Genomic DNA, 20,683 nt, shown 5'->3' with positions numbered 1-20,683 from the left:
AGTAAAGAAACTGAACCTGTAAATAAAAATTTAACCCCTTCCGTCAAAGGGAACTCCAGGGCCAAACGGAACCTCTAAACACTTGAGGCAGATATAGCACAAACCTCACAAACTCTTCCAGAAAATCTAAAAAGAAAATATACTTTCCAACTCCTCTTACAAGTTCTGCGTTACCTTCTTGGGAGAGCCTGACAAAGACATTGAAGGGAAAGAGCAGACTTGTTTCTCTATAACCACAGTGGTAAAAATCCTTTCAAAAGTACTTTTCTAACTAGATCCAGCGATATCCAAAAAAGAAAGCACACCACGACCAAACTTGAGTCTATACCAGGTTTGCTGTGAAGCATGAAACAATGAGATCACACTGGATGAAGGCTTATCTACAAAAGTGAATGAACGTACCCCACAACACAGAGAGTACACTCCTAAGCGCGTGTCCTCAAGAAAGGGGTGCCCTGGGCAAGTACAGAGTGTTCCCAGCAGGATAATTCACAGGAACCCACTGAAAGGCTCCCAAGGATCCAAAACAAACCAATGGATAAACAAAGTGTGGCATCTGCGCCAAACAGAAATGCCACCAGCAAAGAGGGTGGGCTGCTGCTCCGCAACCACGGCCTCACCGAGCACCGAGCCGAGTGAAAGAAGCCAGACCCACGAGTCTGGCTGTGGGACTGATTCCCTAAGTGTAGGATCAGAGCAGCCTGAGAACCAGGAGGGCAGCTTCTGGTTACATCTATGTGCCCACTTGGTGATAATTCATTAGGCACCACACATAGGAGATCTGTACACCTCTCTGCATATGTGTCAGATGTCAACAGGACAGGCTTATTTAAAAACTACCGTTTATGGGGACACAGCTGGAGTTGGGGGTACAGATCTTTCTGACCTTCATTAAGAGATGTGAAAAGTAACTCATTTTTGCGTTACAGCTCTGCCACTCTGAGCCCTCAATACACATATTTGATGTAGAACTGACTTCAGAACATGGATTCCACTTTTACGCAGATTTTTCTCGATAAATATCATACTGTACTGTAAATATATTTCCTCTTATTATTTTAATGTTTTCTTTTCTTTAGCTTACTTTATTACAGTATATATAACACATAACCTACAAAATACATGTTAATCAACTACTTATGTTATCAGTAAGGTTTCTAGTCAACACAAGACTATCAGTAAAGTTTTTGGGTAATCAAAAGTTGTATGCAAATTTATGGGGCGCCTGGGTGGTTCTATCAGTCGACTGAGCATCCAAATTCAGCTCAGGTCATGATCTTGAGGGTCGTGAGTTCGAGCCCCATATCAGGCTCTGTTGCTGACAGCATGGAGCCTCGAGACTGCCTTGGATTCATTCTGTGTCTCCCTCTCTGCCCCTCCCCTGCTTGCTTGCTCTCTGCCTCTCTCAAAACTAAACATTAAAAAAAATTTTTTTCAAATTTTTTTAATATTTACTAATTTTTGAGAGACAGAGACAGAGCGTGAGCAGGAAGGGGCAGAGACAGAGGGAGACACAGAATCCAACGTAGGCTCCAGGCTCTGAGCTGTCAGCACAGAGCTGACACGGGATTCGAATCCACGAACACTGAGATCATGACCTGAGCCAAAGTCGGACACTTAACCAACTGAGCCACCCAGGCGCCCTCCACCCCCCGGCAAAAAAAAAATTTTTTTTTAAGTTACACACAGATTTACAACTGCACAGGGGTTTGGCAACCCTAACTCCAAAGTTGTTCAGTTCAAGGGTCAACTGTACTTTAGGGCATACAACTAGACTCAGGAACACCGGAAATCCCTTCTGTTATTGAGTTTTAATCCACAGAGTCCCCTTCCTGCAGTGAGCCACCCACCCCAGCAACAACACGCTCTGTGTCCTGTGTGGCAGCATCTCAGCTCTTGGCTCCTGAGCTGATGACACCCGTGGCTCAGTGACCAAACATCCCTGTGCCAAGACCACCCTTACCGGATCTCCCTGGCCCTGTGGTCCGGGAAACGCTCATGGAAAAGTTTCAGTGCCTGCATCACAGCTGAGGTGCACTCCACATATGTGTAGTCAATCATGATGTCCCCTGGAAGAGGGAAGGAAGAATCGATGCCTATCAGCTTCACCTTGTTGCCCAATTTGGCAGCTCAGACCACACCATGAAGAATGCAAAGAGCATAACATGCAGACCTACATGGAACATCCAGAGCCTGAAGGTCCTCCAGAGGAACAAGGCAAGAGACCCCAGTGACTGGCCCAGGAGACACAGCCACTTGGGGGGGGGGGGGGGGGGAGAGTGGCCGGCACATACACAGTGACCTGGAGGCCCATCTGGCTACAGAAGAGCTAAGCCAGTGGGAGGGGAAAGGAGAGGGGTACAGGGCAGAGCCACTCCAACTAGACCACATTTAACAGTTACAGAAGCGAGACAGAGACCTGCAAGCAGGGTATAGGAGCATTTGCAAGGTTTGCAAGGAGAAACTCAGGTGAAGGCACTCAGGTAAAGCAGCTGCCCTTACAGACCGGAACCATGCGCACAGCAGGGAGGACACAGGGCTAGGGGGTCCCTACCGACACCCTCCTGCCAGGTGCCTGAGCTCCATGAAGAGCACGCAGGACACAGGGTGGTCTCCACGGAGGATGGAAAACAGAGCAGGAGCCAGCCCAGGCTCGAGCCAGAAAGCCAGGTGACTCCTCTGCCAACCTCCGAGAAACAAAACCACAGCTTTTCCATCCACAACCACAGGCACTATGGCCACCTTCAGAGGCCAAGGAGCACAGAACATTCCAGTGTTTAGGGAGTGCTCCTTAAAGGATCCACCATCATCTGCCAACACCTTTGTTGGCACTGCTCCCACCCTGGGGGAGGAACTCCGGGCTCTGGTTGGCAAATCCATCTCAGGGCATGCAGGGCCCCTGGGTCTGCGTACCACCTGGCTGGCCAACCACTCACCAAAGACCTCCGAGGGGTTCAACAGCTCCAGCAAGTAGCCCCCACGCTTAGTCTCATAGGTGGCAAACCCTCCATCAGGATTTCTCATGTCCAGCAACTAAAACCAGAGAGAGGGCATCCTGAGAGTTCACTCATGTGGTTAAGCAGGCGGGAGAGCCCACAGGTTGTGGCAGACCATTCTAGAAACACCCAAGGCTAAAACGAAAGGGGCAGGGATGGGGAATGGGGGGCCAGTTCTCATATTAAACTGAGACCTTCAGTGTCTGGAGGAGTGGGCCACAACTTTATCACTCAGGTGCTCTACGAGTGACCATCTGGGACCCTGACATGCACCTGCTTATCCATTCATAAGTTACATGTGTGCTGCCAAGCCACACGATCTCCATTGTAAAACACGCACAGAGTGGGTGTACTGAAAGGGTTTTACACAAAAACAAACAGAAGTTCTCATCTTTCTGCAGATACCCCGTGGAGAATACCAGCCTTCCTGAAGGCAGCCCCTGGGAGCAGCCAGATATGCAAGCCTCCAACACAGGGCTCACGGCTTCCCAAACACAGACGCTGTCAGAGGACATGCCCCTCTGGGCTTTCAATCTGGCCCTGGGGATTTGTGGACACAAAAGCCACGGGAAGTGCAGCTCCTACGCAGCATGAAGTGGACCCAAGGGTTGGCGGCGGGGCAGCCGGGTCTCCCTCGTGCCCAGCAGCCTTACCACAGCAACAGCATCATAGATCTGCTCTCGTGTGACATGCTTGGTGACAAAGGGACACTGTTCTTGCAGGAGAAGGATGGACTTCAAGGCCTCAGCTGTGCAGTCAGTAACAATCCAGCCACAATCCAGCGTGCTGAAGGGGAAGCCACCCTGGAAAGTGTGGGGCCAGTCATGGCCAGGGCAGAGGGCCGAGCCCGTACCCTGATCTTTAGGACCACCCGAGGTGATGGTACCTCCCTCACCCAGGTAGAGCCCTGGCCACCATAAAGGTGCAGCCGCAGCCCCACACCACACACATGTGGACAGCCTCCCAACCTGATGTGAGAAGGTGTGCACTGCATCCACGCTCCCACACGCCCAGAGGAGCTGCCCTCCACCCTCTGCAGCTCCCTCATCACCCTAAACCACATTCCGACAGCGTATCTGGTATCTGCATGTACTGCTGTCTAATAGCATCTCTGAGGCACAGGTGTGTGTGTGTGTGTGTGTGTGTGTGTGTGTGTGGGTGTGGGTGTGTGTGGGTGTGGGTGTGGGGGTGTGTGCGTGCACAAAACACTTGTCGTGGCAGCATGAGGAAGCCCCACACGGCTCACTAACTCACGCACACAACTCCCCAGTCAGGGAAACCTTGAGTGTGTTGGTGAAACCCCACACCGTGTGTCTATCAGAGCAGGAAGCCACAGGAGACTGAGGAAAGAGCCCTCTCAACTAGTAAGGCATAGCTAACTGTGGTGGTCTCTTTTGGAGCGCAGGGCGTAGGACTTGGGGCAAACAGGGATGGCCGTGGTACCTTGCTCATCTGGCGGTAGTACTTCTGGTAGTCAGGGGGGCTGTCTAGCACCTAGGCGGCATCCACATGGCACATGCAGAAAACAGAGAAGGCCCATGTCACCATCAGATGCAGACACCAGAGCCAGTAAGGGCTGGTGCAAAATACACAAGGACCAAGAGCCACTGGCCTACTGCCCTCTCAACCATCGGGGCCAAAGGCACCCTTTAAAGCATCACCCCGTGGCCCAAGGCCTGCCACCCCCATCCACTGCTGGGGAAACATGACCAAGGCACCACGCGGTACCAGAGAGGGCAGACCAGGGTGTCAAGGCAGAGGTGAGAAGGCGGTACCTCTGCGTGCAGAAGCCCCACCACCCTCAGGTCAGATCCGACCTCACCTGTGAGATCCGGATAAACTCATGTGCCTCCTGCAGGGAAGACAAAAACTCGGGCCTGTGCTGTGCCCCCGCCTGGAAGAGACAACAGAGGCTAAGCTGCTCGCTGACACAAGCCTGCACAGATGAAGTGGTTCCCAGACAATCCTGGTGACGTCTTGCCACCACTGGGAAACAGGAGCAAACTCACCAGAGTCTCAGGCTCTGGATTCTGCTGACAAGTCAGAAAGATGTAACAGAGAAATAAAGTAGGCAAAAGAGACAGTCCACACCACATCCAGTGGAGCCCAGCCCAGCCCATGTCCAGAGGATCCCTGCCCCATCTAAGGCAGACCATACGTGGCCCTGACCACTCTTCAAGGTTCTCCAGAATGTCACCACTCTCAATCCTACCAGCACAAAAACACATTCTGGTTTCCCTCCAGCATGTGCTCAGAGGTACCCATAATGAGCAATTTGAATGTTGAGAAAAGCCTAGAGCCCACTCTCCCTGCTAGAAGCTTCCTGCCCTGTCTCCCCAGGAATAGACCTTATACGCTCCCTACTCCTGAAGCCTCCCAGCTGGCAAGATCACTGCCAAAACTTCTGGGCAAGATCACTGCCTCAGCAAGACCATCGCCAGAGGCCTCGGAGTCCAGGTGGACAAAGAGTCAGGGCTAGCAAGTGCCACGTCCACATTGGGTGCAGGGGTGGACACCCAGGAAAGTCAATTGGAGCCACGGGAGGCTAAAAAACAAGGAGGCAGAGCCACATACCTCTAGCAGAGCCTGGATGGCAAATGAGGTGTCCCACACCTGTGAGCCGTTGGTGCCCTGCACACAAGAACAAGCCATTAGAACAGCACTTGGGTGGCTCAGTCAGTTGAGCATCCGACTTCAGCTCAGGTCATGATTCTCGTGGCTTGTGAGTTCGAGCCCTGCATCGGGCTCTGTGTTGACAGCTCAGAGCCTGGAGCCTGCTTCAGATTCTGTGTCTCCATCTCTCTCTGCCCCTCCCCCACTCATGTTCTGTCTCTCTCTCTCTTTCTCTCTCTCTCAAAAATAAACATTAAAAAAAAATTTTTTTAGAACAGCAGCTGCAGCTCCCTCTACCCACCCACCACTGCCCAGGATCCTCGGGGATCGAGGGCACCTCAAGGGCCGAGGAGGAGTCTGGGGGCTCACAACAGCTCCCGCAAAGTGGTGGGAGCCTAGCCAACTCCTGACCTAGGCTCCATGTTCTGTGCACCCCTCAATGCCCCTGAGGGCCAGAAAGGGGACGTCTCTGCAGGCAGATGAGAGTCAGGCAGCTCCACCTGCCTTCACCAGGCCACCAGTTGGGACAGAACCCTCTCAGGGCACTTCCGGTATCTGGACAACCACTGCCCGTGACCTCCACTGTCCCAATACCCAACAACAGGCTTTTGCCCCAATCACAGTGATGACCAAAAACACCCCCTCACTTCTGAGTACACCTGGAGGTTGTGGGGCCTGGCTGAAGCCTCAACAGAGCTGAGAAGGCCCCCTTCAAATCCCACCCTGGGAGCCTAGTTCATTGGTCAACACTCTGGTCCCACCAGAATGCCAGTGGCCAAATCCCAGTGACACTAAGATAGACGGTGACAGACACTTGGATAATAGGGACAGGGATGGCAATGCCAGAGCCCAGACCAATTGGCGGCACTGAGAGAGCAACAAAAACCATGGCCTTGCAGGACAATATATAGGAAGGACACCTGCCACCAGGAAAGCCTCCTGGCCAAAAGAAACCTGAACTGGATCAAGCCTGAGGGTCTAAATGCCAGTTGCAGGAAATACAGGGCACAGAGGAAACAACCAGTCAGATCCAGAAGGGGGATGCCCTGGGAACCAATCAGTCATCCAGGAAGGAAGGGCAAGCACCCAGAAGACCACTGGGCAAAAGTGGCTTCGAGGACCAGTCACCTGGCTCAAACCCTGATGCCAACAAACCTGCCACAAAACCAAACTAGGGACTGTCATCAACCCCATAAGGCAAAAGCAGTGTGATTTTGCAAGAACAAATAAGCTGGGGTGCTCAAGGAGTGTCAGAGGGGATGGAGAGCCCACACAGGGGTTTGTGACCTGCCTCCACTTGGCATGTAAGAGTCAGGGAGCTGGGAGTAAGGCAAGGACGCCGAGGTGAGCTCTGTACTGGGCAGTGCAGGGTCCATGTGTATCTGTCCCAAGGGCCAGTGGCCTATCTGACCCAAGAACACTGCCAGAGGCTCTGTGTTTCCACACTTAGCCAGGTGGGTGACAGTACACATTGTCACCAAAACTCCCACAGGGTGATGCAACGGTTCCCAGGCTGACCGCTGTCAGGTCAGCCCTAGCCACAGTGTGACCAGACACCTCCACCCCCAGGGTCACACACAGGAAATGAGCCAGGGAGGGAGGTGGTGGCAGAACACCATTTATGATAAATGGCACAAAAAGCAGAGCAGCGGACACAGAGAAGGGCCACAGGGGAGCACATCTCAGCCAGGGGTACGAGGACACGAGGCTGGGGGCATGAAGCACAGGCTCCCCTCCTTCCTGCCTGACGCCCACCTCCCATGGGGGAGTTGCAGACTCTCAGCCTTCCCGCAGCCTTTGGGGCCTGTCGGCATCGCTGTCACACGGCACACGCCCAGGAAGCACCCCGGCTGTCCCCTCAGACTCAGGACTTGGGATACCAGCGGCCGCTCAGCACGTGCTGCCAGAACTCACTGTGAGGACTTATTGAATCTTAACAAACCTAAAGAGCAGGAATGGTTGAAAAGGAAGCAAACGGCCATGGCTTTATAGCCTTTACCTGCATTTTCATGCCATCGAGACCCAGCCTGTGAGGACAAGAAAAGCCCAGGTCAGGAAGCAGAGGGCAAAGAGCTGAAGTCAGGCGGCCACCCAGAGCCCGGCTCACCCCACTGCTGTCAGCAGACCCACCTGGCAGACCCACCCACCATGGTCCCAACTGCAATCAGTGACTGACCCATTACTCTTGTCGGCGAGGCCTTTCTGACGTTCACCAGAACCTGCCCCACGCACCCCCAGGCTTCCTAGCTCTACCTTCCCAAACCACCAGAAGTTCTTGCCACATAACAAATCTTTCAACTCAGAGATAACCCTCACCATCTTCCACACAACCCCTGAAATTCCTGGTTCCAAATGTCACTATACACATACGTGATCTCCACGCCTGCCACTGTGCTGGGGAGGCCCCCACGCACGTCTGCCCTTGGCTCTCAGCCATGTGCGTCAGGGACCAAGTGTGATGCTGACCAGCCACAGGCCCTTCCAGCTGCACTCACCAGAGGTAATCAGGAATCCTGGAGATGTGCTCCTGGAAGGCAGAGGAGTCTGGCCCGTCCACGTACCAGCGCACAAGCATGTTGATGGTTTTTGAGATCTGCAGGAGACACAGCTGAGTCAGGACCTTGCTCCAGACCTGTAGTGGCTCCCAAGCATGAGGACCACAGCCCAAACACTGGGCCCCCAGCACAGCCTCGCTCCGGGCCAGACAAGGCCTTCGACTCTAAGCGGAGCAACTCACTGCTCACCAAGCCCCGAGAGCCAGAGACCTAGCCAAGTTGTGCCGCCAGAAAGGGAGATGGGAACGGCCTGGGGCACGTGCATAGACAGAAGACAGAGCATCCTGTGAGAAACAACGTGAGCCGAGGCAACTGGCAAGCAAGCACAACCGCCATGAGGGCTGGGGGTCCCCCACATGGGCATGCAGGGTGTGCCTTGAATAACTCAGAGACGCAGAACAGGATGGCAGGAGGGGCAGGGGAGAGACAGAGAGACAAGACCTGTGTGGCATGGACTGCTTGCTCACGACAGAATGTTGGGTTTTTTGTTTTTTTTTTTAAGAAATGATTTGATACTTTTTTTTTAATTTTTTTTTTTAACGTTTATTTATTTTTGAGACAGAGAGAGACAGAGCATGAATGGGGGGAGGGTCAGAGAGAGAGGGAGACACAGAATCGGAAGCAGGCTCCAGGCTCCAGGCTCCGAGCTGTCAGCACAGAGCCCAACGCGGGGCTCGAACTTGTGAACCACGAGATCATGACCTGAGCCGAAGTCGGACACTTAACCGACTGAGCCACCCAGGCGCCCCTTGATACATTTTTTTAATGTTTGTTTTTGAGAATGAGAGGGAGAGAAAGCACGTGCGCGAGCATCGGGGAAGGGCAGAGAGAGAAGGGGACAGAGCATCCAAAGCAGGCTCCACACTGACAGCACAGAGCCCAATGCGGGGCTCAAACTCACGAACCATGAGATCATGACCTGAGCCGAAGTTAGATGCTCAACTGACTGAGGCAGGCAGGCATCCCTGGACAGAACGTTCTAAAGGCCCAAACCTCCGACTCTGGCTTCTCATAAGCAGTTAAGTGCTGTTCTCATGTAGGTCAGCCATGCTTTACTCAGTTCTGAGCCGAAAGCCCATGAAAATCACACTGCTGTTAAGGGAACACGACTCACTGCTCCACTGCTCCGTCGAGGCAGGACAACCCACCAGGCTGTCAGAGGCCCCACAGAACACCAGGGAGCAGGCTGCAGAGCGGAGCCGCGGGATGCCACACCAACTGGACTTCCCCAGAGAGGCCGCGGCACGGCCCACCAGGGGCCCAAAACAACAACGTCCCCCGCAGCTGTCACCCCACGGCCGTAAGGCAGCCCCCCAACCCTGCACCGGCTGGGGTACACCCGCCTCTGCATGCGTGTCCACACCCGGCCTCTGTCAAGCTCCACAGCCTCACGATGCAAAGCCAGGTCAGGAGCCTGGAGGCTCGGAGAAGAGAGCTCCAAGTCACCAGGTGCGGCAGGAACCAGGACTGGAACCCGAGAGCCCCGGCACTCCAAACCCCACAGGACAAGGGCAGAAAATGAGTTCTAGGGAAGACACTCAAGAGAGGCCAAGCATCCCTCCCAGCAGCCAGAGAGATCTTGAGAGGCAGCCCCAGGAGCAGCACTACACACTCACCAGGTGACAGGAAGGGAAGGGAGTACTAAGTGCAAGACACAGGGGACAGATGGGGGTTCTCTCTGCCAGGCTCTCGTGGGAGGCTTCACCTCCGGGAAGACCCCCACTCCCAGCTCCAGAGACTGGCCTCGAGACAGTCTTCTGCCCCAGCTCCTCCCCCCACATGGGCTGCAGTTGGGTGCCCACCCCAGGCCCAGACACCCAGCAGTGGGATCACTGACCGGGCCAATGCTAATGTACTTGGAGAAGCAGTCATCGGCCACGATGTGCTCGTACAGCTTCTGGATGGCCCGCTCCCGCAAGCTGGTGCTGTGGTGGCCCTCGTACAGGTTGAGTAACACTGCGGGGAGTCAAGGGTGTCAGCACAGGGCAGCACCTGGGGCCTTCCCCATGACCCTCCTGGACATCCTGGTATGGCGCCCTGCCCTGTCCCTCATGCCATGTTCAGGGTCCACTCCCCCGAGTGGAACTCCAGCCCGGGTGCATCTCAGCACTGACTGGGGCAAAGACCCAGCTCCCACCCCAGGGCTCAGCACAGAAGACGTGAGCAAGACGACATGTGATCAAGGGAACATGACTCACACGCGGCACCCCATGCTGGCCCCCGAGCCACCAGGGTTCTCGCAGGAAGATGGGTCTGAGCTGGGCCCCACAGGGTCCTGCCCCTTCTCCCCTAAGGAAGGAACAAGCGTGCCCTCCAGGCCTGCAGCCTCCAATCCTCTTGTCCAGGAGCCCCAGCCACAGGCTTGCTCCAGAGGTGAAGATAGGGCAGGCCTACTGGACACGTGGCGCACACGGTAGCCCTGGTCACCACAGGACCCAAACGACAGGCGGTGAGGAAGAGGAGGAGAGTCAGCATCGTTTTAGGTGTAGGAGGCCCACCAGCCCCTCAGAAAGCACCCACCGTATACCACACGGAGCAGCCAGCTGTGCGGCGTGTACAGATCATCAGGGCACACGTTGTTCCTCTGCGCCGGCCAGTCGATGCTAGCGTAGTCCTCCACGTAGAGCTCCTGGGGGGCAGCAGCACCTCAGCACCCTCCTCTGCCCACTCCCTTCCCGAGGGCACGCCCAAGGAACATCTGCACCCCTAGCCCCATCTCAGTACCTCCTTCCCCACGACACAGTGCAGGCCAGGACTCTGCTCACAGGTGCCCTGAGGCCATCCCACCGTGCAAGACCTTTTGGGAAGTCACTTATGATATGGGGAGGTGCAGGATTCACCCCCACTTCATAGAACTCAGCCCTGCAGGGTCTCCGGCAAGCAGGCGTGTACAGTCGGGACTCAAGGGTAACCCCTCACCTGGGGTCCCTGCCCAGGAATTCTTACCTGACGGAGGCTCTGGACCAGTGGGTCCTCCTTAGCGCTCAGCCGGATGGCATAGCAGTAGCTCATGGGCAGATAGACCTGTCGGCAGTGGCACCAGAGTGTGGAGGGATGTGCAGGCATCCAGTCAGGAAACAGCCTGGGGAGACGGCATGTCAGCAGGAGATCTGGCCCCGCCATCACCACCAGTACATCCCAGGCCCTTCCAAGGGTGGAGTTGGGGTAGATGGCTATGCTCAGCCCAAGTCGGCATGTCACAGCCACGTTCCTATGGGGTGCCAAGGAGCATAGTCTGCAAGAGTGACAACCACTCCTCTCAGTTCAGCTGGGCACATCCTAAAACCAGGAGACTTAACTCTTAAACTTTCAGGACTGTCTGTGGGTTCAGCTGAGACAAAGTTACCACAGTAATATAAACTGTTAATAACAGAAACAGGGTGAAGGGTCTACAGGAACATTCTGGACTATCTTTGCAACTTCTTTGGAAATTGAAAACTGTTCCAAAATAAAAAGTTTACCTAAAACCCTTTAGAACTGGCACATCTTCCCAAGGACTGAGGCTTGGAGAGTTATCACCACCAACACGTTTTTGCCCAGTTAGCCTGACCTCAGCATACACAGTTCCACCAGCTTCCCACGTAGGTGGGTACCCAGAGTATTTTCCCCACGCTTTCCCTTCAAGCCTCCTATTCTCGTGTGTGAGAGGCATGGGCATGCCAGTCACGAGCTGGGCAGGCTCCCGCCTCTCCCAACCCTGTCCTCAGGCCACTTCCCTCACCCTCAAGGGCTTGTCTACTCACTTTAAAGGGAGGTATTTTACAATCTCTCTGTAGCTGGTGGTCCAGGATCTCTGGTCCCCCTCCTACACACATTCCTTTCATCTTCTACCCATCCCTTCAAAACCACTCCAGGAAAGACTGGCAGTGCCCTCACAGCCTAGCACTGACTGCCAGATCCACCATGTAGGGACACAGACAACAAACAGTGCTCTGACACCCACACACCCTCCTGGCACTCTGCCCATTCCTTACACACCAGGCAGGTCCAGGGTGCAGCCAGCAGGCAGCCAGTGAGCACCATTGGGATAGCCCCAGAATGCCTCCCGGACTCCTCCCAAGTGTAGGCCTTGGGTAACAGACCCCCTCCCACTGCCTCCTCACTGCCCCTCAAGGCTGCAAAGGCTTGGTCCTCAGCACTTTCATCAGGATCTTTCACCCGATGCCTCTCCTCTACCAAAGTCATCTAACACAGAAGCCCTCCAACCTCCCTGATAGCTTTCTGGGGGGCTGCAACATCACTGGTGTGCTCCCAGGAGCCAGCAGGGGCTCTAGCAGGGGGCTCACCTCCTGACGGGGACTCTGGGGGATCTACACACACGTGAATGTTCTCTGGGAAGACGCCCATAGCTTTCAGTAGATATTCACAAAATGTGAATATCATTGATTAGAAGTATCACATTAGTGTTGATTTGACTAAATATTTATTTATTTATTTATTTATTTATTTATTTATTTAGAGAGAGGAGGAGGGCATGTGCACGAGCAGGGGAGGGACAGGGATAGGAGGGAGAGAGGGAGAGAGGGAGAGAGGGAGAGAGAGAGAGAGAGAGAGAGAGCAAGAACTCCAAGTAGGCTCCGTGCTATCAGCGCCGAGCCTGACATGGGGCTCAATCTCACAAACTGAACAGTGAGATCACGACTTGAGCTGAAATCAAGAGTCAGATAATCAACCTACTGAGCCACCCAGGTGCCCCGATTTTACTGAGTATTTAAAAAGCATTGTGGTTCTGTTGTAACATGGAAATTCTTCTCTTTTAAAGATACACACTGAAGTGTTCACAGATAAAGTATGATGTCTGGGATTAACTTTCACATTCACCAGCAGAAAGCTAAGGGAACAGAACAAACAGCACAGCACACTCCAGTGCTGAGGCTGGCAAGGGCTGCATAGCCTACTGCCTTCTTGTCTCCACTTCTACAGATGCTCAAAACATCCCTAACAAGACACAGGACAGCACTGGTTCTCCCAGCCCTGCAGGGCCCCACCCACCTGCCACATGGCCCACCCCCACGGTACCTCCCTCCGTCCTGCCCAAGTGGGAACCCCTTCCATCTGTCTGCAGGATTCAGCCAAGCAGGCCTCCACCAGGAGCCTAACACAGCCTCACTCCACAGAATGGACCGCCTCTTCATCTGGGGAACAGGCAGCAAGCGATCCAGGGCCCGTCACACAACTCAGCAAGGCACTGGCAACCCAGCCACACATCAACCTCAGAAGGACAAACATACCACATCTCCGGGAACAGAGTGTTGAGGCCTTCCCAGCTATAAACATTCAGGACAGCCAACCAGAACTTCCCCCAGGAGGGGATGGCCACAGCACCACCTGCAGAAGAGAAAAGGCCCAGATCATCTGCCTCTTACTATGAAGATTAGCTCCTCAGAAATCACGTGTGCCTCTTCTCACATGAACTGAAGACAGTGCTAAGGATCCTCCAACCCCAGATGAGCAGCAGGTTCCAGAGCTGCTCAGAACCACCCAACAGCACAGTTGCTGAGTGGAACCAGCTGCTTCCCCAGAATAAGTGTGTCCAGCCCCAAGAGAGACATTCATAGCCTCCACCTGCAGGAAGGCAGCTACCTGGGCAGGCGAGGGGCCCAGATGCACGCAGCAGCCTCAGGCCTAGAGAAGGTGATGAGGGGAAATGAGCATACACTCAGCTTTCTCTCTTCGGGGGACCATACCTAACTGTTCCTCATCTGGGAGTCCCTACTTGGCAGACATGTCCATGCCCCAACATGGCGTTCAGAGACACACAAGACGCCAAATTGGGGCCACTTCCAGAAGCACCAGGCCTAGGCACAGAAACACTGTCCAGGACATGCTTCCCAACAAGGCCTCACCCCAAACCCAGGTGTGTAAAGTCAAACACCCACAAAGCTACTAGGAAACTCCTTCACCACGCAAGGAACCAGAAAGCAGCCTTGAGGCTAACAACGAGTTCACCATCAGAACAAAACCTGTGAAGAACGCAGGATCTATTAGAATGTCCACCAAGAGGCTTAATCTAGCCTGGTGGGTCAGGAAGGGCTCCCACAGAAGTGACAACCACAGTGCTGGATGAAGGCTAAGTAGAAGTTCCCGGGCAGCAGGGTGGGAGTGGGTCAGGAGGCTCTAGGCAGAGGAAGTACCACATACAGGGCCCAAGGTAGGAAGGGGCCTCAAGGAGCTGACGGGAGGCCTCTGTGTGAGCACCGAGAACGAGGAGGACAGGCATATCATAGAACGTCTGTGACACACAAATGGGAGAGACCTTGCCCAACCTGTAGAGCAGCAGGAGCCAAGACGCCCCCCAGAGCTATAATCTGTCACCTTCAGAGTCCAGAGGGGAGGGAGGGAGAGGCGCCAGCTGCTGGAAGCCCCACGGGGTGTGTGGGAGGGTGACTGTGGGGCTGAGCAGAGCCAGCTGCCTCCAGAAAAGCCACTCCAGGGATAGCCCTGCCAGCAGCACACTGGCGGACTACTGGCTGAGTCTTTGCCATTGTGTGAGACAAACGGGATTATGTACTTATCTTAATTCCCTTTTGAAACAATACCAGTGAGGTTGGAATGTGTCCATCTCTTTCTGCTTTGATGGATCCCTTTTCACATATTTCACCCAGGATTTCAAATGGAGGCTGATCTTTCTAGTTCTCATTTGCTAGAGCTCATTATGCCCAGGTGATATGGACTCTAAACCCAATGCACGCTGTGCCAGGGGTACCTTTCTTGTGAAGAATGTTCCGGGCTCGTACCAAGTCAGGATCGTCAGGGCCAACACCCAGAATTCTCAGAGATACATAGTTGAGTGCAGTCCCAAACACTGTGGACTTGTCCTCCATGTGCCTAGGGGAGCAAAGGACAGAGTGAGAGAATGCCATGTTTCATTACTTGTAAGGAATTAAGCAAGGTTTTCAGCAAAATTTCCTCAGAAAATCAAAAATACTAAATTACCTTACACTGATACAACATGACAACATAATAAAACACAGAACAGCAATTTTCCAGTAAGAATTCACGTGCCTCCCATAATTGAACAGTTCCAAAAGTGCCTGTGCAGGACTTGCCTGCCTCTTCGGCTTACTTCCCATGCCTGAATCAACATGACCAGTCCCAGGGTGCAAATCCAACTAAGGCTCCTTTGTCACTACAGCACACAGAACAAGCATCAGAGGCAACATGGCAGGTAAGGCCAAGACCCTGTGCCTGTCCAAGGGCACTAGTGAGATTTCAACATCCACCAAGATGCCCTGGGACCTGCAGGCCCGAGAGCCAAGGCCTTAAGCTTGAGGCCCACAACTCTGTCAAAGGATGAAGAGAGGCTGGGCTGTCCTTCAAGAATTGTAATGGAGAATCCCTGTGGTGTGGATTCAGCCTGCCAGAAAGAACCCCATCTCTGGGTGTAGAACAAAGGGCAGCAGAGCCCATGACCAAGGTGGGCAGGCAGCTGACCATCCTGGGGGAAGACCATGCTCCCAGAGTGTGCTAAGTGTCAGAAAGGCACACTGAGACCTGGGGAGGGTTACCTGGCCCCCCTGGTTCCACCTGCTGCCATCCCAGGGCCCAGAACAATTTCCTTTTGCCTTAGCAATAACAGCCAGGTGGCTTTCTGTGGGGTGTGGGTCTCAAGAGCCTCTCAACCAGTCATAAAGTCCAGGTACAACATAAGCTATGAAACCAACGCCCAGAAAGCAAGTAGCCACCTATTGTAAGACCCTTGGGAAACCAGAGTTCAGCACACAGCATCCAGCCAACCTCCCTCCTCCTAGGTTCTCCCCCCGACCCACCCAGGTCCAGAGCTAGTCACCCCACCCTTGACAGGTATATCTCCTACATATGAACATGTGTGCACAAGTAAGCACATGTGTGCAGTAACAAAATGACTCACAGGCCCCAGCCGCCATCAGGGAGCTGCACTGACCGCAGGTACCGCACTATCTCTTCTTTATATCCGGCTGGCAGATGGATTTGCGCCACATAGCATGTGATCAAGAGACCTGTGTGGCAGAAAGGACGTTCCTTTCCTGGGAGGAGGAACACTCAGTACTGCCAAGCCTAGGCCCCTTTCCTCTCAACCCAACAGGGAGCTGGGTCTCCTTTGCATGGAAACAAGCCAGAGAAGGCTATTCCTCCTGGCCTCATGAGGGACTTTGGGAGTGAGGGCCCGGGGAGCAGCCACAACACAGGACACTCCTTACATAGGGTGTGCAGAGCCCACCCAGCCAAGTTCAGGGTTCTGCAATACTGTCCATACCTGCTGGAAAAGAAATACCAAATGGGTCACCCCTGGACAGAATATTTATTGCTTATGTTTCTCTGTTTTATACGTTTTTTTTTTTCAACCACACGTAGGAATTTTTTTTTTTTTTTTTGAGAGAGAGAGAGAGAGAGAGAGAGAGAGAGAGAGTCAAGAGGGGGAGGGGGCAGAGGAAGAGAGAATCTTAAGCAGCCTCCAACCTCAGTGCAGAGCCGGATGCAGAGCTTGATCCCACGACCCTGGATCATGACCTGAGTTGAAATCAGGAGTCAGATGCTCAACTGACTGAGCCACCCAGGCGCCCCTATACGTTTTTTACTAGCATATTTCACTTTGCAAATGTGGGAGAAGGACAATAAACATTACCCAGCCTAGCCCTCCTCAACATGGTGCTCCCAAGCCATCTTCAACCCCACTCTTATCTCCCCCAGCATTGGCTCCATCAGTCACATGCTATAGCACCCTACAAGGGGAGAGGTGTCTTAGGGTAGGCCTTAGCCAAAATGCACCATGAGATACATGCCTGGCTCTAGATCAGAGGCATCAGAAGCCCTGGAAGACATGGCCACACACAGACACAGCCTGGAAGAAGGGACAGCTAGGTCTGGAGATGCTACAGAGGTTCACAGAAAAAAGTCATCCCAAATCAAGCCCATCTCTTTTCATCAGTTACAATGCTGTCAAGACAAAGAAACATACGTGGGCAAAAAACAGAACCAGTGTCTCCCTCATCTTACAGGCAAGGAAACTGAGGCAGGGGGCCCAAGTGGTGGGATTGGGGCGGGAACCCAGGGGGTTGGACCCTAGAATCAGGGCTCACCACAGCGATGCATATATGTATATGTATGACTTAATCCAACTCCCCATATCACATATGAGGCAGCCAAGGCACAGTGAAGTCCTGTCACCTTACCCAGGGTCACAGCAAGCCAGTGCCATGTCATTGCTTCCCCATAAAGACCCCTGGGAATAGTCAATGCCACATGAACCACACTCAGTCAGGAACTGTCTATACAGAATCGCCCCCCCCCCCCCACCAGGAGCATTTTCCAAATTAAAGCAGATAAAGGAAGGACCAAAGCTCACTCAGCCACGGAAGAACGCTGGAATGGTACTTCTGAACAGAACAGCATCAACCTGAGGAAGAAGGTCTATCCAGAGTCCAAAAAGGGGAAGCCCAGGAAAAGCCCCAACCTGCAGCCTGCACAGAGCAGAAGCCCCAGCTGGATGAGCCCAGAGCTGCAGCAGCAAGCCTAAAATAACGCAGGACCAAGAGCTCCCTGCATGTCTGGTTTTGTACGTGTATGACCTAACCTGATTCTCATCATCTTCATGTCACAGATGAGGTGGCTGAGACACAGTGAAGTCCTGTCACTCTGCCCAGGATCAAAGCAGACCAGTGGGATCATGTGCCACTACTTCCCTACGAAAACCTCTGGAATAGTCTCAACAGGCTCCTAGTGGGGCCAAGGGAAGAAAAAGGCCCTTGACTTGCCCCTAAAGATATGCCCGTGGGTTCCTGGATAAGAAGATATAATGACGTACAGCCCAGGAGAGACAAGAACACAATGGATTCCCAATGCTCCTCCCACTAGGAGAAAAGTGTTCTTCTACATAAATTCAAAAGAGATTTCTCACATTACATGGCCAAGTATTTCTTCAGTGAAACACTCTCAGAACACAATGGCCTTACCTAGCCAAACCAGTTCAGTACCCAGGAGGCCCAAGTGCAATCCTCCTAGGACTCAACCAACTGAACCTGCAGTTTCCCTGCCCTGGCTCCCTCAGTCACCCCTTCAAGGTCAAGTTCACACACCCAAGCTGTCTGGCCTCCCCCCACCTGCCCAAAGAAGCCTTAAAGATCCCACCCATCAGGGCACCTGGCTGGCTCAGTTGGTAGAGCACACAACTCCTGATCCAGGGGTTGTAAGTTCAAGCCCCATGTTGGGTGTAGAGATTAAAAATAAACTTAAAAAAAATTAAAAAGGTCCCACCCTTCACCTGCCCACTCTAGCTAGCACCTTTACATAGGCTAGGTCCTCCCCCTTGGAGTGTCCCTACCACTCTGTACTGGGACTCAAGAGCCACTCCTCCTCTGTCCCCACAAGAGTACCCCTTGCTTCCCTTACGGAAACACTGGGCTGGCAGTGAACACTGGGGATGGCACTCCCATTCCCCAGCACCAACACCAGGACAACACAGGCACAAGGCAACCCTCCAGAGACATCTTCCAAGTAAGCTCCTGGGTTTTCACCTGTTCACTCATTCATACACGCTGCATTCACCAAGGGCCTGAACCAGGCCTGACCAGGACCCCAGGACGGCCTCACCCACAAGCTGGGGCAGCACCCACCTACCTGGCAGGAGGAAGAGTGGGCCGCCATAATCACCTGCCCAGTGCCCATCCTCAGCCTGCAGCCCCACATAAAATGTCATCCCATTCAGAGCCCCTTCGTGGGCTGTGCAGGCTTTGGGCAAGTCCTTAAAGTAACCGGTCTGCAGAAGACAAAAGAGAGGAGAGATGAGGGGTCTGTGGCCAGGCCAGAGGAACCCTCAGCACCTACAGCCAGGCCAAAATTACTTTCCAAGTTTCAACTGTTCGGATCAAAAGTCTACAACTCTTCGAAAGCACTGCCACCTCAAGAGGCAAAAGGAAGGTTCTACGTTCTCCTGCTTTCCAGTCACTATTTTCAAATTTCTTCATAACTTCTCTGGGACGTCTTAAATCAATAAGACAGATGTCCAGGCGCGCGGGAGGGGTGCAGTGCTGCCCCGGGCCTGCCCCCCTCCCCCCGCCTCTCTCGGGAAGGGCCGCCAACGGGACGGGACTGGACTGAACGGCACGGCAGGTGGCAGCGGCAGACAGGGCCCCAGGGAGAAGCCCCACCGCCCGACGCCGCACACTCCTTCCACCAGCCGAATCGCTCACATGCAATTTCCTGGATCAAAAACGTGTTTCTCAAAAGGACAGCGGTTTCCTCCGCGTCACTTGGTGCTAAAGGGACTGAAGCAGAGGAGCCCGGCCCACCTTTAGGGGACATCTTGGTCCGCACGCCCCACCCCCGCCGGGCCCGGCGCTCCCCGCTAAGGCAGGGGCTGCGCACCGGCTTCCGCCCACCTGCCCGCGGCGCCCGGCGCGGGCACCTACCGGGTCCAGTCCCAGGGAGTGCGCCTCCAGCCGGGTCTGCCCGCGGCCAGGATCCTCCCCCTCCTGGAAATACGTCCACGTCTGCCTTCCCCTCTCATTTCGGAGGCGCCAGCGGCTGAGGTCGGTGGCGGGCTCGGTGCGATAGGGGCCCCCTCTACGACGCAGACACCTGAAAATGGTCGCGCTCCGGTGAGAGGCCGTCCTGCCCCTTCTTCCCAAGTCGGAGCCCGGAGGCCGCGGCCGTCCCTTCCGGCAGCCCACAGGCCACCGTTTTCCTCAGCTCACAAAATGAGAACTCTCCGCGCCAGCTGGGCCACTACGCCCCCGCCGCCGGATTTCTCCCCGAAGCCCCCGCCCCCGCGGCCCCTCGGCCGCGCTCCGGACCGCTCCCTCCCTTCTCGGGGGTCCCGGCCTCGTCCAGCGGGCGTGCTAGGGCCGCGCAGGGGTCCCGGGAAGCAGAGACTCACGTGCCCTCCGTCATGAAGACGGCCGCGACGTCCCCTACCCGCGCCCCGGCGCGGGTCCGCGCGCGCTCAATACATAGACTCGCGCCTCGGGCGACGTGTGGAGCGCGGTGGGCCGATGTCCGTGCAGCCAATCAGAACGCCGCGAGGGTGGGCCCAGGGCGCGCCCGGCCGCCTCAGTGGTGGAGAGCCAGACGCCCCAGCGCGATGAGGGCGTGGCCTGGGCGGAGCGGGGCCTGCAGTCAGGTCCGGAGCTCCAGGTGGCGAGCTGCGTGGAGGGTGAGGAGGAGTGCCTGAGGCTTAGAGCCGCGTGGGGAGGGTCCCGGTGCGCCGGAGGAGGGCGGACTGGCGGGAGCGATCTGGGAGAGAGGCTCAGGCTGAGGTCACAGGCAGGGAAGAGCTCCTGCCCTTGAGGGAGAGGCCGGCTAGCTGGAGGTGAGTGCTTGAGGGGAAGACGGAAGCCTCGAGGTTGGGCCTCCAGGCGATGAGGTGGGAAGCCTCCTCGGCGGAGGAGGGAGGTGGTAGGGACCCGGGGGAGGCTGAGCCCCCGAGCTGCCCTGATGGGGATGGGCCTGGTGAGGCGAGCCTCCGCCCCCCCCCCACCGCCCCCGCCCCCCACCCCGGGCCCAGGGGCCGGGAGGGCCAAGCGGGGGCGTCAGGTGACGCTC

The 20,683-nt window shown here is 54.8% G+C and overlaps 1 protein-coding gene across 5 annotated transcripts in view; it reads right to left on the bottom strand.

Annotated features, from left to right (window-relative positions):
• LSS (lanosterol synthase) overlaps positions 1-20,158 on the bottom strand; it is a 41,243-nt gene extending 21,085 nt beyond the window's left edge. For 4 of the 5 annotated variants that reach the window (XR_008297442.1, XM_027041364.2, XM_027041361.2 and 1 more), the window contains exons 1-17: positions 20,019-20,158; positions 19,552-19,720; positions 18,761-18,899; positions 16,035-16,143; positions 14,871-14,992; positions 13,396-13,492; positions 11,111-11,246; positions 10,685-10,793; positions 10,002-10,120; positions 8,105-8,202; positions 7,609-7,636; positions 5,571-5,627; positions 4,819-4,890; positions 4,440-4,490; positions 3,650-3,799; positions 2,937-3,033; positions 1,964-2,069 (exon numbers count right to left, since the gene is read on the bottom strand). Coding sequence is in view for 4 of the 5 variants with exons in the window: in XM_027041364.2 (XP_026897165.1) it covers positions 1,964-2,069; positions 2,937-3,033; positions 3,650-3,799; positions 4,440-4,490; positions 4,819-4,890; positions 5,571-5,627; positions 7,609-7,636; positions 8,105-8,202; positions 10,002-10,120; positions 10,685-10,793; positions 11,111-11,246; positions 13,396-13,492; positions 14,871-14,992; positions 16,035-16,143; positions 18,761-18,899; positions 19,552-19,720; positions 20,019-20,032 (1,673 nt within the window). In the remaining variant the exon portion in view is untranslated. Of the gene's footprint in view, positions 1-1,963; positions 2,070-2,936; positions 3,034-3,649; positions 3,800-4,439; positions 4,491-4,818; positions 4,891-5,570; positions 5,628-7,608; positions 7,637-8,104; positions 8,203-10,001; positions 10,121-10,684; positions 10,794-11,110; positions 11,247-13,395; positions 13,493-14,870; positions 14,993-16,034; positions 16,144-16,769; positions 16,867-18,760; positions 18,900-19,551; positions 19,721-20,018 lie in introns of those variants that run through there. The other variant, XM_027041365.2, reaches the window with a different exon arrangement.
• Between the last annotated feature and the right edge of the window lie 525 nt (positions 20,159-20,683).

Source organism: Acinonyx jubatus, chromosome C2 (assembly GCF_027475565.1).
Source record: "Acinonyx jubatus isolate Ajub_Pintada_27869175 chromosome C2, VMU_Ajub_asm_v1.0, whole genome shotgun sequence".
NCBI classification, from domain to species: domain Eukaryota; kingdom Metazoa; phylum Chordata; class Mammalia; order Carnivora; family Felidae; genus Acinonyx; species Acinonyx jubatus.
This window is presented reverse-complemented; position numbering and strand designations above follow the sequence as displayed.